Source organism: Sarcophilus harrisii, chromosome 1 (assembly GCF_902635505.1).
Source record: "Sarcophilus harrisii chromosome 1, mSarHar1.11, whole genome shotgun sequence".
NCBI lineage: Eukaryota > Metazoa > Chordata > Mammalia > Dasyuromorphia > Dasyuridae > Sarcophilus > Sarcophilus harrisii.
This window is the reverse complement of record NC_045426.1, coordinates 543,836,291-543,854,262: the sequence shown is the minus strand read 5'-3', so window position 1 is coordinate 543,854,262 and position 17,972 is coordinate 543,836,291. Positions and strand designations below refer to the sequence as shown.

Genomic DNA, 17,972 nt, shown 5'->3' with positions numbered 1-17,972 from the left:
ACATAAATAAATAGACAGATTAAATCCATCTTGGAACCAGAGGAAGTGAAGGGAAAAAAATTAGTCTGTCAGCCTTTTGGCTCCTGCTCCTGTCCTGGGAAGGAGTCATTTTTAAGGGACATACCAGAGAGCTAACAGATTTGGGAGATAAGGAAAAAGAATTAAGGCCAAGAGCCCTGAGCTCTTCTCTGCACTAGAAAAGTCATGTGAGAGCTGGGGGAGGGAGAAGAGTCTGGATTTCCCTGGAACAGAATGTAGGGCTGGAAAGATCACCTATGGAGATCTTTCTGGAGTGCAGGAGGGACAATGGGCTGCATGTCTGCATAAAGTATCAGTTAGTTTTCACTCAACATGCATGAGCAGCTTGGAATTGTTAAACTGTTTCAATTAAGCTGGGGAACTAATATGTGTAGTGGAGTTGAAGAAATTAATTCTTCATTATTTCTGGCTACACACAACATAAAAATATGCAAATGTAAACACCACAGAGCCAAGCTCCACCAGAGCTGGTTAAACTTTACTCAGAACCTGGGAAGCCACCCCAGCTTGGTCTCTATCACAAGATAAAACTAGCCCTTTCCTGGTTGCATACCTGCAGGAAAATTCCAGGCTCTGTTGGATATTTAAAAGTTTCCCCCAAGGGTAGAATTTGCAAACCAAGTTTCTGGGGCATGAGATTTTTAAGATTATGTTCAAATCATCTGTGGTTAAAGTATGGAAAAACCTTCCCTTAAAGCACAGCCGGTACTAAGAGGTACAAAATATATTCTGACAGCAAATTTTTAAAAAGTCACCTGCGTTATGGAGATGAAAATTAATGGGAATGAATAATGGTAGGGATGGATTACAGTACAGCTAGGAACTGCAAACAATTCTGGCAAGAGCGTCAGGCAAAATAAAAAGCATTCAAACATACTCCCAGCTAAATGCAGAATTACTTACTCCAATTGAGCTCAACTCTTCTATGAAGATTAACTTCAGAATCTGAGCAATATGTACAGACACATTAGAAAGATTTCAACATTAGTTAGTTTGTGGTGTTTGTTTTATGAATTCAAGTCCAGAATCATTTAAATAAGGCTTTTTCTCTCTGCCTAATACTCAGAGCAACAAAAAAAGAAAATGATAGCTCATATTTATATTCATGCAAAAGAATATTTCAATATTTAAAATTAAAAAAACACTCAAAGCAAATATATTTTTTTCTATTGCACTTGCATAATTGCCCGTGAAAGGGCCTTAAACCCACCACCAGGCATTATGACAGAAACTGATCCAGAACTTACAATCTTCTCCTCACGTATTCTATTGTTTTCTACTGGCAGGTTGCTGCCATTACTTCCTGAGGGTACAACACAGCCAGCGTTATGTACCTGAGGTGAAGGCATGCTCTGCAAAGGTTAAGACACACAAATACATCACACACAGAAGACACCAATGGGTGGAATACATATTAAATCATGCAAATTAGAAAAGCAATGCTGAAGTTTTCATTAAAAATGAGTTGCGCAGCAGCTGATTAGCAATGTTCTGGGTTGAGACATGGATGAAGTTTCACAAGACCTTCAAATGGAATTTTTAGCATTAATCTAAGTGCAATTATGCCAAAATCTTAAAAAAAATGCTTTCATGATTCAAAGAATGTCCAAAGGACCTGTCTCATTTGAAATGATATTTCATAATATAATTAATGAAAAAGGTCACCACCCCCAAATATTGTTTCCCAAATACCTTCCCCTTCAAAAAAAACTAAAAAAAAAAACCCAAAAAACAAAACAAACCCTCAAATGAACCAATCAAAAACTGCCACCAAGACCTCAGCTATGTTACAGAATAGGATTAGTGAGGTGCTATTCCATTGACGTGCACACATTCAGAACTATTTGTTGATTAGTACAAATTACCAACTACTCTTTAAATAGCAAGGGTCAATGAAGAAAAAGTAAAACATTTACCTCTTGGCTGAGAAGTGGTCTGGATTCCAGGGGTGTCTTTTTCTTATGTTCTTCCTTTACGGGCATGAGAGGTTTGAAAAACTTTGGTGGCTGAGGAGAGAATGCTTTAAAGGGACTGACTGTTAAGACATGAGGATTCTCTGAAGTACAACCTAGGAGAAAGCAGAATATATGAAGTAATGACAACTGTGGAGACATATTAAATACACCCCATCCCACTCCACCCCTTTTTTAGAAACATAGATCCTGCTTAGAAATGATTGCCTACTGACCAGGTGAAGGGAAAGGATATTCTTTAATAGTTCAATTAAATATCCCTTTACTCATCTAAGTCCATTTTGAAACAAGAATTCCCAAAGGGGAGTGATTAACCAAAGGAAGTGTTCTCTTAGTATGGAGAGGAAATCTTTGCTTTGCAAACTGGATCTGACTTTGGTTTTCCAGGAAAGCTTTAAGGGTACACTGTCCTACCATTAACATTTCTATAATGATGACTGGTAAAAACTTCCAAGTTGAAGTTTGTAATTGTTACATTTCATTGTGTAATTTTATTTTTGGATTACTATAAATGGTAAGTAGAAAAGATTTAGATCAGAGAGATTTCTAACTACATGAGAAAAACCCTGCCATTTGGATTTCTCCTTCTATAAGTAGAAATGCAGGACCTACATAATTAATTAATTAATCTCAGGCAGACTTCTGTAAAAAGTTCAGAATACTGATATTTTGTGGGTTCCCCTTCTTCTGTAATGGCACTATTTTATCAATATACTTTAAGAAACTAGTATGAATATGTTATATGTTAAGAAAGACTTCTGGTTAACTAAGAAATCAATTTGCTAATAATTGAATGAGAACAAAGACACATCTAGCTAAGCACACAAGTAATCTGTGCAATCATGTTCTGTTCTTACCAAGGATTGCTTGAAGTAGGTGACAAACCAATACTTCCATAAGTCTTCAGGGTGCGATTCTATTCTTACCTTTTTCTATCAGTCCACGCAGATCTTTCTGTTTGTTCTCTGTCCTTTTATAATGCTGATTATTTCTATTATTCATATTGACAATTCATATATTGGTTTATACTTTTATTTAATTGTTCTTGCACAAGCCCACATTCTCAAATTCGATTACAAGTACCAAGAGATTATGGGCCGTATTTTACCTGTTGATTTTGTTGTTGTTGCTGCTGCTGTTTGGGAATTTTTTTTTGTCTCCCTATTGTTATACACATAGAAAGTAGTCCATAAATACTTGTTGAATGATCAAATGAATAAAAATGAGTTAATTCTTGCCCTCGGATCCCACTGCTGGAAACAAATAAGGAAGAATAGTTTTCACACTTCTAATTTTATGTTTGTTTTTTTTCTCACCCACTTTATCATGCCTTCCTTTCATTTGGGGATTCTCCTTTCCAATTCCACAGTATTGGAGCTAGTATAAAGAACTAACAGAATAGCTATTTAAGGTCTGCATATTATTTCATTTGATTCTCACAACAATCTTGCATGGTAGGTACTATTATCTTCATTATATAGATATTGAAACTGAGGTACAGACTATTTAAATGATTTGATCAAAATCACGCAGTTAGAAAGTGTCTTGGGCAGGGCTTGAACTCAGGTCTTCCTGAGCCCAAGTCCAGCTTTCTATGCACTGCACCACTTGGTTACCTCAAATACAAGTTTATTTCAAAGTTATCCTTTTGTGAGGTTGCATGTTAGGACTTTTTTGGGAGAACTTTATGAGATTTTTTTCCTGTTCAAAGTACCATAATAATTTCTGAAAAGAAATGATACTGGAAATATTTTCTGCTGCTGCTTCTTTTTTTATTATGCTTAATCCAGTGATGCTTTTGGAAGGGCTTTTTAGGACTTCCTTTCAGAGCACTCGAATATTCTCTGTAGGGGTACATTTTCATCCTTTTGAAGGTGAGAGTAGTTATAAAAGTGTTGACATGAGTTTCATTTTGTGCTTTACAACCTGTTACCTTATTAGTCATAAAAAGTAAAATGCTTTACAAATTTAAGTTTTCAATTATTTAAATACCACATTAGACATCTTCAGTATAAAGAAATCAAATAAGATTTAAAAAATTCATTTCACATGCTTTATCCCATAATACTTGTACATAACCAGGAAAAAAAAAAAAAACTCTCTCCATGCTTTTCAAAAGCATCAGTAAATAAATAACTCAGATAATCTCACCAGTACTTTCTTTAATCCTTCGAGGAGAATCCCTGGGTAATGTACCATAACAAGACACATCTTGGTAACTGGAACTACAGTCTGACATATCTAAATGACTTTCAGACCAACCCTATAAAGAAAGCAGGAGTTAACCAGATCAAAAAAGGGGAAGAGATTAAAGATTTACTAGTTCAAACTGATATCATGGTGTTAGTAAAAAAGTAAAAAGAGTTACCTTTATCAAATAAACTTACTTAGCTTCATCTGACTTTCAGGAAATTTGAAAATGGCTACTTATAAAAAGGCTTAGATTGTAACTTCTTTAAGGACAGGGTCCCTAAATCATCTATGTTAAGTTTAGTGGTATCTAAATGCTTTGTTTCTGGAAGATGCTTAAAAAAATGTGCTTAATAAATGAATTGTCTTTTTAGATTTGTTGTTAATTTTTAAAAATCATTAGTAATTAAATGGCTTTGATCTACTTTCAAATAATTTCCATTTTCCTTTAATAGCTATAATATACTTTTGTTCATATTCACAAGACCATTCAGCTGTAATACAACATTATTCTTGTGAGTGCATTATACTATCAATTTAATTTATAGAATTTTATTCTGAAGATTTCCAGCCAGAAAACAAACAAACAAACAAAAATCTAAGGAAATAAGAGACTAATTGACTGACTTATAATTGTCCTATTTTCATAGTTGAGAATCAAATGATTCCTAACCTGATTCTGAGTCCTCATTCCTTATACTTTAGGCCAGACTAGACTTTGTTTTCTTATTGGCAAAGCTATTTTTCTAAAGTACAGATCTGACTATATCAGTCTTCTGATCAATAAATTCCAGTGGTTCCCTCTTCCCTGAAGGATAAATATAAACCCTTCTGCTTGTCATTTAAAGTGCTTCACAACGTGGCCCAACCTCCCTCTCCAATCTTAATTGTGCACCACTCCTTTTACACATGCTCTAACCAAACGGGCCTTCTTCCTATACTCCATACGGTACTTCATCTCCTGTCTCCTACCCTCTGTACTGGCTATCTCCCCTACCTCCCCATGGGCTGGTAACATATACTCTTTCAGAATTCCCTTAGATCCTAGTTTCTTTCTCAGCTCTGTTTTCACATTCTATGTGAAGTCTTTGCTGTCACCTCACCCCACGCTATTAAGACAATGCAGTGTCTTAATAGTCTCCAGAACCTGGCTCTGGGCCTGGTACAGAGTATAGAGAAGTTTGCTCATTTTATTATTAAACACACGTATGGGTTATCTTCACCTTATCATCTTCGTCACAGCCAGAAAGATCTTGTCTACTAGACGATACCTAAAAGGATATGATGTTTTATGTAATTACTTATTAAAAAACAAGCAAAGAAGCAAAACAGAAATCTCCCTATCAGATTTGAAGTGGGGGCGTTGCAGGAGTGGGGAAAGTTCACTTCAATAGTCTCAATTCTGTGCTAAGTCTTCTGCTCAGAGATCACACTGCAAGAGTCTCTCCCTCCCATGACTCTCCCAGGCAGGCAAAAGCAGGCGGCTGCTGCTGAGCTCTGCAGGCCGGAGTGGTTTGAAGAAGGTGGGTGAGGTAGAAAGAGATGGAGGAAGGGATTTAACTGGGATTGGACTAAGGAACGGAGAGGCTCTGGGCTGTATAACTGATGAGCAGCAGACCAACGCTTCACCTATCAGTGGCTGCAGCCAGCCAGTCCTGGCAGAAGCAGCAAAGGTCAGTAGTTCCAGCAGATAGATCCATGTAATTGGATCCCCTTTCAACTGTCTTCCGCTTCCCTAGTGAAGAGCTAAGAGGGCAAAAGGTGACTGAACAGGAAAGGCAGAGGGGGGAGGCCAACAATCAGATCTTTTTTCCCTTGTATCTCAAACCAAACTTTGTGCTTATAGTCTATGATAATTTCAAAAGAAGATATTATTAAGAGGAAAAAAGTGAATTTTTAAAAAATCTCAATTTTTAAGGGCAGTTTGGGTTATACAAGTCTAATTTGCATTAACACAAACTGCATAAAATAGACGTGTTAGAAAACTCACACGCTTGTCACCTGGGGAAATATGTTCTCTTTCCACTTTGCCTAACCCTGCCCCTGGTCCTCTGTTCTAAAAAAGATCAACTGATAACAAGTGAAATGGAAGGCTGTAGCTTACATTATGAACATTTGGTGTACTGAGACTCCTCCGGATATGGCGGGCTTTGGTGGAAAGTGCTTCTTTGACAGTGACAGCCTGTGAATACAACATCCAGGTAAACACATAAGGATTTATACTGTAAATTACTTTATACCTAATCAGGGAAAAAAATGAAGAAAAACTGTCCTGGATTTCTATGTTCCCCTTTACATGTAAAAATGAAGAAATTAGATTTTGACAGAAAGTCCTGAGTTAGTTTCTCTTTAAATGGAAGTTTTTTCCTCCCTCAAGACTCATGTCCTTCCTCTTATCTTCTGTTTCTACATTCAATTCTTCATTAATTCCAGAGCTTCAAATATTACTCCTTTGTGGATGGCTATCATCAGGCTTGATTTCTCAACTATATTCTAGGCCTACATTTTTAATAACAACTTTTGTTTACAATACGCTTTCCTCATAACAACCAGAGGTAGGTGAGACAGACATTATAATTATGTTATTATTTATTATATATTTTATTTATTATAGTTTCTCATAACTTTTTTCTCAACTAGACTACAAATCCCTTATGAATAAAGGACAAGCTCTACCTCTCTAGATTCCACCAAAGTGCCTGAAACAGTACTGACACTAATATGAATAAAAGTATTAATAGATAGTTGCTCATTGCTTTTAAAAAATTATAATATGAGAGGCATGATTGTCAGTGTCAACATCAAGGAAACCTGAATTCAAGCCCTCCTCCCCACTCCCACTCTCTCTCTTTCTGTCGTTTTCCTGACTGTCAAGGCCTGGGCAAGTCTTAGTGAAGTGGGTAATTCTCTGCTACCTAAAATTTGTAGAATACTTATGGCTTTGGTAAAGAGAGTTTCTTTTCTGGGAGTTCCTTGCCACAATGAAATCATAAGTTCACAGCCTCTACCAAAAAGATTCTTCTATACAATTCCAATAGACTTGAAATGGGAAGAGTCATCTGTATCCAGGGAGAGAAGTATGGAGAATGAATCTGGACCAAAGCAGAGTATTTTCACTTTTTTTGGTTTGTTTTTTCTTATTTTTTTCCTATTGTACAACATGACAAATATAGAAATATGTTTTAAAAGGACTGTACATGTCTAACTTATATATCAGATCACTTACTATCCTGGGAAGGGGAGAAGTAAAGGAGGGAGGGAGAAAAATTTGGAACAGAAAGTTTCACAAAAATGAATATAGAAAACTATCTTTACCTGTATTTGGAAAAATAAGATACTATTGAGAAAAAGATGCTTCTATAAAGTGAGATTGGAATGGATTATTAAAGGAGAATACTTTTCTAGGAGCTTTTAAAAACAGAGTAGATTCTCATGACTGAATGACAAAGAGAGATCAGGCCAGATAAACCCTTAGGTTCTTGCCTTGATATGATTCTATATATTCAGAAATAAACTTGATTTTAACTAAAGATCTACAATTAATCTTATAGCTGACAATGATACTGCCTTGCAAACGGTTGGTACTTAAGTATTTTTTAAACGACTGGCTGGATAAGTGACAGGATAAAAACAACAGTAATTGAGAATATGATTTCAGTAACATAAGGAACCCTCAGATAAGCAAGGATCCCTTAACAATTCAGATGAAAATTTTCTCTGTAACTTAGAAACTTGGAAAGCTATTTGGGGCACTAGGAGATTAAGTAATTTGACCAGTTAGTCATTTGACACACTCATCAGTCATCTAGTCAGTGTATGACAGGTAGATTTTGAACCCAGGTCTTCTTGGTTCCAAAGTCAGGCTTCTATTTACTATACCATGCTGCCTCTTAACTAAAAGTAAATGTAAATTTTTAGGCACTAAGTCATCATACTATAATCAGAGACTAAATCCTACGGAGTGTTGGTAAGAACGTTTTTAGGTGAGAAATGATTACTACCGTAGTCTCATATGTGATAACCAAGAACATTAAGTTAAAGGTTATTCAGCTGTTCAGGGTCTTTTTTATCCAAGTTATATAATATGTGGGCTCATTGTCTATACCAGGGGTTCTCAAACTTTTTAAATAGGGGGCCAGTTCACTGTCCCTCAGACTGTTGGAGGGCCGGACTATAGTAAAAACAAAAACTTCGTTTTGTGGGCCTTTAAATAAAGAAACTTTATAGCCCTGGGTGACGGGGATAAATGTCCTCGGCTGCCACATCTGGCCTGTGGGCCGTAGTTTGAGGACTCCTGGTCTATACATTCCCTTCCTCTGGTTGAGATCTACATCATCACTGGTATATATGCTAGAATAGGAAGGAAGAAGAAATAAAACTGATTCATTTTAAAAATATTGTTAATAACACAGACATGTATTGGATTGCCATCTGGGGGAGGGGGTAGGGAAAAGGAGGGGAAAAATTGGTACAAAAGGTTTTGCAACTGTCAATGCTGAAAAATTACCCATGCATATATCTAGAAAATAAAAAGCTATAATAAAATTAATTTTTAAAAAGGCTAAAAAAAATAAGACAGAAGTTTTTTTTAGGAGCAAAGGTTGGCTAAAGGCTTAGATAAAATAAAAGCATCCAGTAATACCAGAGAAACTGAGGTAAGAAGAGATTGTTTTTAATCTTTAGGGTGAAGAGTGTAAGCTAACTGATTGAAATGGGAATATACTTCCAAAGCATTCAGTCTAGAGCAACTGAGGCAAACCATTTATATAAGGTTTTTTAGCAAGCAAAATACAGAAGCAAGAGTGCAATTAGTCTTGCAGCTGTTGTTATCTTTACTTCAAAGAGAGGGCGGGGAGAGTATTTACAGCTTGGAGATTGTGGCTTAGGCCCTGTCAGACAGGGAAGTAGGACCATCCTTGGATAGAAAGTAGGACCATCCTTGGATAGAAAGGGGCTATAACAAGGGCATAACTGCAGGACAAATTTTTCAAGTCTAATTGCATAAATGAAAAAGGGGGGGGGGGGCGGAACATGGCTTGCTATCCAGGGCCTAACAAGTCATATATCCCTTTGTATTTCTACTACCATGACGTTCAATGCCTGACTGTAACACATACAACACATAAACATCCTCACTCCATGATCAACTGGATTCTCACTGAAACTCTTCAATCCTTCTCATTTGAACTTATTGACTTTCAATCTAATTCTTCACACAATGGTACCAAATGTTTCCTTTCTTGAGACTCCAACCAACACTTTGACAAAATACCTTCTCCTTATACTTAGCATATGACTGAGTCTTTTATGACTGAGATTGAAGCCAGCTGACAGGAATTCCCTCAATTATCTTTCTGCATTTCCAAAATTTCTCCTTCATTCATCAATTTTCTCCTCTTAGCTTTTTTTCTCAAAAGACTTCTTGTTAAAACTAATCCTCTCTCTTCCGCCAGCTTTAACTTTGATTCCTATCTCCCCATTATCTTTAGAACTTTGCTCCATGAAATACTTCTTTCTCTCTCCACTGACTTCCTTCCATATGCTAATAATTATGTTCATTTTTCTCTTCACCCTTGTATCTCTACTCAGCTACTATTCCATCTCTTTTCTCCCTTTCTCAGACAAATCTCACAAAGTGATCCAAGCTCAATGCCCCTATTTATCATCATTTACCTACTCTTAAAATGTTGAAATCTTTTTTAGACTTATTCTCCCAGAACTGGTTTTCCAAAGGCCAAAGACTTTTTAATTGTAAAATCCAATGATCTTTTCTCACCCTTTACCCTCCAAGACTTTTGTGTAGGATTTGGAAATTAAATTAACAAACAGGATTTACTGTTCAAAATTTTTTTTTCCTTTTTTACATCGACTACCCAGCTACTTGCCTGCCGGAGCCGCTCAAGACTCAAAATATTCTCCACCTGCAGTACACCTCGTGTGTACTTCTCAATATATGTTTCTCCATCCGATGTACCTTCATTTTCGCTCCTTGCTGCCATGAGAGCCAAAGTTTCTCGGTCTTCAATCTCTTCTGTTGCCTAAAATGTTCAAGAAGGTAATGGTAGCCTTTTCATTTTGACCTTTTTTGGTTACTATTTTATTAAATGAACAGGAGTACAGAGTAAAATAAATCTGAAGAGAATCCAACTTTGACAGTCCTATTGCCAGCAGTTAAATTATTATTGTCTTGTTCATTTAACTGGATTATTTGTGGAGCAATTATTGGAAATATAATTAATCTTCTCATTATCTCAGTTTTAATTTTGTGTGTGTGAGATTGTGACCTTTTTTTTTTTTTTTAAAAAGATGCTAGAGCAAAGGAAAGAAAACTACATATATCTATATATCCATCTTCATACATTGCTACAATGTGAGGTCTTTCCTTCCCACTAGTAAGAAATTCAAATTTTAACCGTATTTATGCAAATCAAAAGTTTTCAGGCATGCAAATATTTACTCTGTAACATTAGCTGTAATTATAAATTAAATATACATGCTTTACATGCCAAATATTAAGCCATTATATTGGATTAATGGAGAAATGGCAAAAGAATAAAAAGAGAAAAATTTATAAGTAAATACAAACTGAAAAAAAAAATCACATAAAAAGATGTTAAAATTCCCTTGTAATAAATAAAATGTACATTGATAAACCCTAACATATGTCTACTAAATGGACAAAAGAACAAAAACATGACATGCTAAAATTGCAGGGAAACAGGTACTATATTACACAGCTGAGATAGTTATGCACTGATGCAAATTTTTTCCAAGAACAATATGGCAACATCTAGTAAGAATCATAAATAAAGCTAAATCCAGATTTCATCCAGAGATTCTACTATTAGTTATTATAAAGAGGTCTTGATGAAAAGGAAGAAATATAATGATCTATTTTTTTTAAAAAAGTATTTATAGCTGCTTTATTTGTAAAAAACTGGAAACATTGTTTATATCCAAGCATTAGAGATTAGAAGTACAGAAACACTTTTAGAGAAACAGAATGAGATCCCTAGAACTATATACACATTAGATATAGTCCTACCAAAAAAAAATCAAATCACAACAAAGGTCCCTTAAGACCACAGATTGAATGAATAAATGTTTTTGTTTACTTGTTAAAATGTTAGATTTTTAAAAAAATGGTAATATAATTTTGTTGCTTTTCTTTTATTTGGTTTAAATTTATTACAGGTTTGGGTCTGTTCTTAGTTAATTGGCATCTGTTATAAATTTATGATTATCAAATAATAATACATTTTAAAAATAAACTTGTAAATTTGAAGCTTTTATTTTACCTTTGGTATATTGGATACTATTTCATAGGTTACACCACAGGAATAAAATATATTTTTCAAAGATATTCTCCTCTTCAAACTCTGTGTAAAGCTCTGGTGGGGAGAGAAAGTATAATTAAACTCCATACAAAATTTCAAATGCAAATATTTTGCAAGATTTTTTTTTTCTAAGACAATTGGGGTTAAGTGACTTGTCCAGAGTCACACAGCTAGGAAATGTTAAGTGTCTGAGGTTAGATTTGAATTCAGGTCCTCCTGACTTCAGGACTGTTGCTCTATCCATTGTACCATCTAGCTGCCCCTATCTTGCAAGTTTTAAAGGCATTTTCAATTATAATTTCTTAAATACATAGGTCATTACAAACATCAAAGTGAGAGGTAATGTGGGTGTGGACCAAGCAGATATCTAGGTAAATGCCTGGAATGTGCCCTACCTTTTTGTTCTCAATTCAGTATCACCTTCTACATGAATTCTTTCTGGATCAACCAATACCCCACTTTCCAAATGATCTTGTAATTCATTTTTTAAAAAAAAAACATATTCTAAACATTGTCCCAAAGGCAAGATTGAAATTTGTTTGAAAATAGGGGCTATTATCCTCAGCAACGAGATCAACCAAATCATTTCTAATGGAGCAGTAATGAATTGAACTAGCTATACCCAGAAAAAGAACTCTGGGAGATGACTAAAAACCATTACATTGAATTCCCAATCCCTATATTTATGCACACCTGCATTTTTGATTTCCTTCACAAGCTAATTGTACAATAATTCAGAGTCTGATTCTTTTTGTACAGCAAAATAATGTTTTGGTCATGTATACTTATTGTGTATCTAAGTTATATTTTAATATATTTAACATCTGCTGGTCATCCTGCCATTTGGGGGAGGGGGTGGGGGGGTAGGGGGTGAAGGATTGGAACAAGAGGTTTGGCAATTGTTAATGCTGTAAAGTTACCCATGTATATATCCTGTAAATAAAAGGCTATTAAATTAAAAAAAAAAAAAAAGAAAGAAAATAGGGGCTATTTCATTTTTGTCTTTATATTCCCAAGTCATTGCATATAGTAAGTGCTTAATATATGCTTATTGATGATTTTGTATATCAGAAAAACTGCCTTCGGCATTAAAAATATAGTCAATTATTTTGTAGCTCTAAGAAAATGAAAAACTTTAAGGTCACATGCATAATGGCAGAAATGGGCCCCACATTACCTGTTTGTTGTAAACATTGGCTGCAATCCGTTTACGTAATACTAACTCCATAGCAGCAGGATGACTGAGCTGGACTGTGGTTTTTACTATCAAATAAATCCTTTCATTTTGTGGGGTAACCCTGTTTAAGTGCACTGAATCATGGACAGAGGAATCCCAAGAGGCAGTAGCAGACACCTGAGAGAAGAAACGAAAGGATAGAAGGATAGAAAGATGAAAACAAGGAACAAATCATTTTTAAACTACATGTACAATCACGTTAAATATATCTCCACATTTGTCATGTTGTGAAAGAAGACTCAGAACAAAAGGTAAAGACCAGGAGAAAGAAGAAAAGCAAAAGACAAACAAAAACAAAAAAGTGAAAATAGTATGCTTCAAACTTCATTCGGTTTCCATAGTTCTCTAGATGTCTGTAGTATTTTCCATCATGAGTCCCTTGGAATTGTCCTGGAACATCGCACTGCCAAGTCTATCATAGTTGTTCATGGCACAATATTGCAGTTACTGTGTACAATGTTTTTAAGGTTCTGCTCACTTCACTCAGCATTAATTCACCTAAGTCTTTCCAGTTTTTCTGAAAGTGTCCTGTTTATCATTTCTTATGGCATAATAATATTCCATTACATTCATATGCCACAATTTGTTCATACATTTTCCAGTTGATGGTCATCCCCTCAATTTCCAACTCTTTGCCACCACTAAAAGAGCTGCTATCACTATTTTTGTACATGTGGGTTCTTTTCCCTTTTTTATGATCTCTTTGAGATACAGACCTAGTAGTAGTACAGCTGGATCAAAGGGTATGCACAGTTTGATCATACCTTGGACACAGGGAACAAACCATTTGTAATGCAGTGACTCCAGAGTAAATGCAAATGAGCAAGGGAACAGAATTGAAATTCACTGAACTGAATGTTTCATCCCTAACTCTAAATTCCATTCCACATGATTAAAAGACTGCATAGCATCACATACCAATCCAAAGCCACATCAAAGAATGTTAGGCAGTCAATTACCTCATCATCACTATGCTTTATGATTGGCAGATAGAAGAACTGACTTCCGTGCTCCTTCGGTAGTATAGAGTTAACACCAGATGCATGAGGACCTATGAGCTGTTCATTGGCACTGAGATCATCAGCTAATAAAATCCATGTCACATAGGAAAGAGTCAGAAAAAAAGGTCAGTTTTGAAACAAACAAAAAGAAAATTTTAAAATGACCCCTATTTCTTAACACAAGCAAAATGAATTATTAAAGTCTTTTTTATTTTTCCTTCCCAAGTTGTAGATTGAATCATTTTTTTTAAATGGTAGTTTTAGTTAATGCATTTTTTTCATCAGGATGAGAGATGGATGTGTTACATTATTTAAAGTACAGTTTAATTATTACTAGTTTAAGAATTAGAGAAGCCACATAATGACTGGTCTGCTTGAAAAAAAGTACTATTTTGAAGATTGAAAATTAAGCATTTTTAAGAAACACATAATGAAACAAATGCTTTTTCTCATCATAGAAAGAATTACTATCACTAGATACAAAATAATCCTGTTTGCTCCTTTTTAATTAAGGTAAGCTTATACTAGAGTTTTGCAAATTCCTGATGTCAGTCATACCTGCAAACATGAGATTAACCTCATGAGAGGTAGTACAATAAAAGTAGATAGCCATCCTCATTATCAGAAATATTCAAGACCTGCTTCTGATATATACTATCTGTGTGACCCTGAGCAAATCAATTAACCATTCAGTACTTGGTGCTACAGTAAGACTACATGTAATAAAAAAGGTTCCAACACTGCCAACTTGCATTGAGTTTCCTCATGCTGGAGCTCCCTACACTAGTGAAATTTTAGTTTTAGTCTCAACCCCTTCCCCCAACTGCAGAAAAGCCACACTTATTTACATGTTCTGAAAGTTTATTCAGTAAAACCCTTATGTGACTGATTTGGAAAAAAAAAAATATTGGATTTACCTTTCCTTCTTTCCCCAATATTGACTTATTGGTCTAAATTATTAAGTCCTGAAATCTGAAAAAAATTGTTGGAGATTTAGTTCCAGTATCTACTTACCGTTTAAATCAAGGAAAAGAACCGGTATGTGTGTTTCCATCCCAGCAGGTGGGGTCCTAAGGCCAATAACAAATTTCTATTATAATGGAACATCGATACAAAGATAATCTGCTGTGGATGCTGTTAAGCAACAAAACCCAAAAATGCCGAGAAGGAAACAATCATGTACATCAATAGAAAAATTAAGGATTTGGGAGTCATAATCAAATATCAGCTGTCTTATATATATTGTTGTTGTTAGGTCATTTTCAGTTGTGTCCTACTTTTCATGGGCCCCATTTAGAGTTTAGTATTTTTTAGTAGAAATACTAAAGTGGCTCACTATTTCATTTCTCCAGCTCATTTTACAGATGAGGAAACTGAGGCAAACAGGGTTAAGTGACTTGGCCAGGGTCACACAGCTGGTAAAAGTGTGAGGCCAGATTTGAACTCAGGAAGATGAGTCTTCCTGAATGCATACATACAAGAAATATAATTTAGTAAAAAGTAAATTTCATCTGCAAAATAAGTGCCATTTCTAAAATGTGTTAAATGTATTTGTGAAAGGAAGAAGTATTTATTATGACATGCTAAGCATTTTACAAATCTTATCTCACTGCATCCTTATAAGTACCTTCAGAGGTAGGTGTTATTTATTATTAACTCATTTATTTTTAAAGTTGGGAGACTCAGATAGTAGTTAAGTGATTTCCCTAGGGTGACAGAGCTAGTATGTATCTGAAGTTGGATTTGCACTCAGGTCTTCTTGACTCCAGGTCCCATGCTCTACCTACTTTCCTCTGGGATCTCTTTTATAGGGTCCAAAATCAGAACAGTAGGATTGGGGTAAGGCTAGAGAAATGTGGGCCTGGAAATAGTGAAGTAGGAAGATAAGACATTAAGATTTCCTCAGGGAATAACAAACTAAAGTTAGGGAGAAATCAAAGGAACCCTTCCCTTTGTGGCTCAGGATGGTGCTTACCAGTCTGCAGGAGCACCAGGAATCCCACTCCCAGGAGCAGGGACCAACACAGCATTCCTCTCTTCTGTCAAGCCCACCCACTGTTCCACGAGTCGGGTTTCCCTTTCCAGGTCATCTTCTGTTTTCTCTGCAGTAGAAGATGAAAGGACAAGGGGCAACAGAAAGCAAGGAGAGAAGAAAGTCCAATTATTATCACTTAAAGTGAAAAACAGATGAATTTTCAGTGATCCTTACAACAATGCAGCCTTGAGTACCAGCTCCTTTATTTCATAGAGGAACTCAGAAAAACTAAGAAACTGTCTAATATAAAGTACAATAACATGTATAATATTTGTTTATATATAATAATACATAGGGCTTAATGCTTTTAAACATGATATAGCTCCAAATGATTAGAATTTCCTAATAACCTCTTCTAGGTGGCCCAGTGAACAGGGTGCCAGACTTGGAGTCGGTAAATCTCATCTTCTTGGGTTCCAATGTGGCCTCAGATACAGATTAGCTGGTGCTGATCACCTAATCCCATTTACCTCAGTTTTCTCATCTGTAAAATGAGCTGGAGAAGGAAATGGCAAACCACACCAGTGTCTTTGCCATGAAAACCTCAAATGGGGTCAAGGAGAGTCAGATATGCCTGAAAAATGGTCAAATATTTCTCCTCTCCATCATGAGGAAGACAGTTGGGACAGAGGTAACTGTTTGGTTCAGTGGATAAAGCAGGAGGCCTGGTCCAGACTCATACATTCACTAGCTGTGTGACTTTGGTCAAGTCACTTGACTTTTGCCTTGATTTCCCCAACTCTAAAATGGGAATAACCTCAGCATCTATCTTGGAGGACTGTGAGAATAAAATAAAAGAATGCTTGTAGAGCATTTAACACAGTGCCTGGTATATAGTAGACACCATATACATGCTTATTGCTTCCAATAAGCATAAGAAATTCTGGGATCTGAGATACTGTGAAATTGCCCCCAACCAATAATTCAATTAATTCCGAAAAATTATAAATTCCAAAAAAATATAATTGATAAAGATAAGCTTTCATTTAGTAAATATGACATTCAAGAATTTTGAAACAATTAGTTTCTCTCTAAAGTGGGAAAGGAGAGAAGACGTAGTAAGAATTCTCTTTTAAAAAAAAAAATAGGATTTGCTCATATGCTTATAGGATCACAAGACTTAGAGAAGGAAGGATCTGTAAATATCATCTACAGATCCAATGATGTGTGAGTTATAAGGAATCAAAACTTGGGGAAGGGCACAGAGTTGTAAATAGAGTTTTGGATTTTAACTTCTCTGCCCCAAATCTCTACCACACTGCTACCTCTTCCACTAATATCTAGTTTTCAGAAGCCTCATGCCTCAGCTTCTAGGTCTTAGACTGGCCAATTCCTCTCTCCAGCCATCCTTGTTCCTTGATTCTTTTTCTAGATTCTGCTCCTGACTCTCTATAATTTCTTTCTTGATCATGACCCAGCAGCTTTCTCACAATAGAAAATCATGCTAGTTCTGTGGCCCTTTCCTCTGATTGTTCAGTTCCTCCAGGACGCTTCAATTTAAGTAAAGTGCCCAGGCCAGCAAAATTCATTCCTTTATTCTTCCTCACTCGCTCTTTAGTCTTCCTTCTCTAGTTTGCCCCAGCTTGGGTAATTTGTTTTTCCCTCTTCCCACTACTTTTCAGCTTTAGTTAAGAAAAATAAAAGGTGGCCTTGGGGCCAGGAAAACCTGAATTCAAATTTTGAAAATTCACTTAATCTCTCAATATTCTAAGTCAAACTTAAGTTTCTTTATTCTCTTATATTTTTCACATACACACTACATAAATATTATCCTATTTCTACATTCTTCTCTACAGATCCCTGTAGACCATGTATTGACTTTAGAAACCACAAATTAATGTTATATTGTTCTATTTTAATTTACATGCATTTTTGTACACATCTTTATTTTGTATTTATATTGTATTTTCTATAAATGTTTATTTTGTTAAACATTTCCCAATTACATTTTAATCTGGGCTAGGCCCTATTAGAGACCTTTGCTGTCCAGGGAGTCCTAAGATGGACTCTTTTAAAAAAAATTATTTAATATTCCCCCCTACCTGTTACATTCTTTTTAAAAAAATGGCTTTTATTTTCAAAATATATACAAAGAGGGGCAGCTAAATGATGCAATGGATAAAGCACCAGTCCTGAAGTCAGAAGGACCTGAGTTCAAAT

General features: G+C 35.5%; 1 protein-coding gene across 7 annotated transcripts in view; it reads right to left on the bottom strand.

The window, feature by feature from the left end:
* The window catches only part of KIF13A (kinesin family member 13A), a 247,494-nt gene that overhangs the window by 15,905 nt on the left and 213,617 nt on the right, over nt 1-17,972 (bottom strand). For 5 of the 7 annotated variants that reach the window (XM_031946800.1, XM_031946801.1, XM_031946805.1 and 2 more), the window contains 11 exons: nt 15,753-15,879; nt 14,792-14,847; nt 13,736-13,860; nt 12,717-12,893; nt 11,501-11,593; nt 10,088-10,240; nt 6,307-6,384; nt 5,426-5,473; nt 4,164-4,275; nt 1,956-2,107; nt 1,287-1,391 (listed from right to left, as the gene is read on the bottom strand). In XM_031946800.1, coding sequence (XP_031802660.1) covers nt 1,287-1,391; nt 1,956-2,107; nt 4,164-4,275; nt 5,426-5,473; nt 6,307-6,384; nt 10,088-10,240; nt 11,501-11,593; nt 12,717-12,893; nt 13,736-13,860; nt 14,792-14,847; nt 15,753-15,879 — 1,226 coding nt within the window. The remainder of the gene's footprint in view (nt 1-1,286; nt 1,392-1,955; nt 2,108-4,163; nt 4,276-5,425; nt 5,474-6,306; nt 6,385-10,087; nt 10,241-11,500; nt 11,594-12,716; nt 12,894-13,735; nt 13,861-14,791; nt 14,848-15,752; nt 15,880-17,972) is intronic. The other 2 variants (XM_031946806.1, XM_031946802.1) reach the window with 1 other exon arrangement.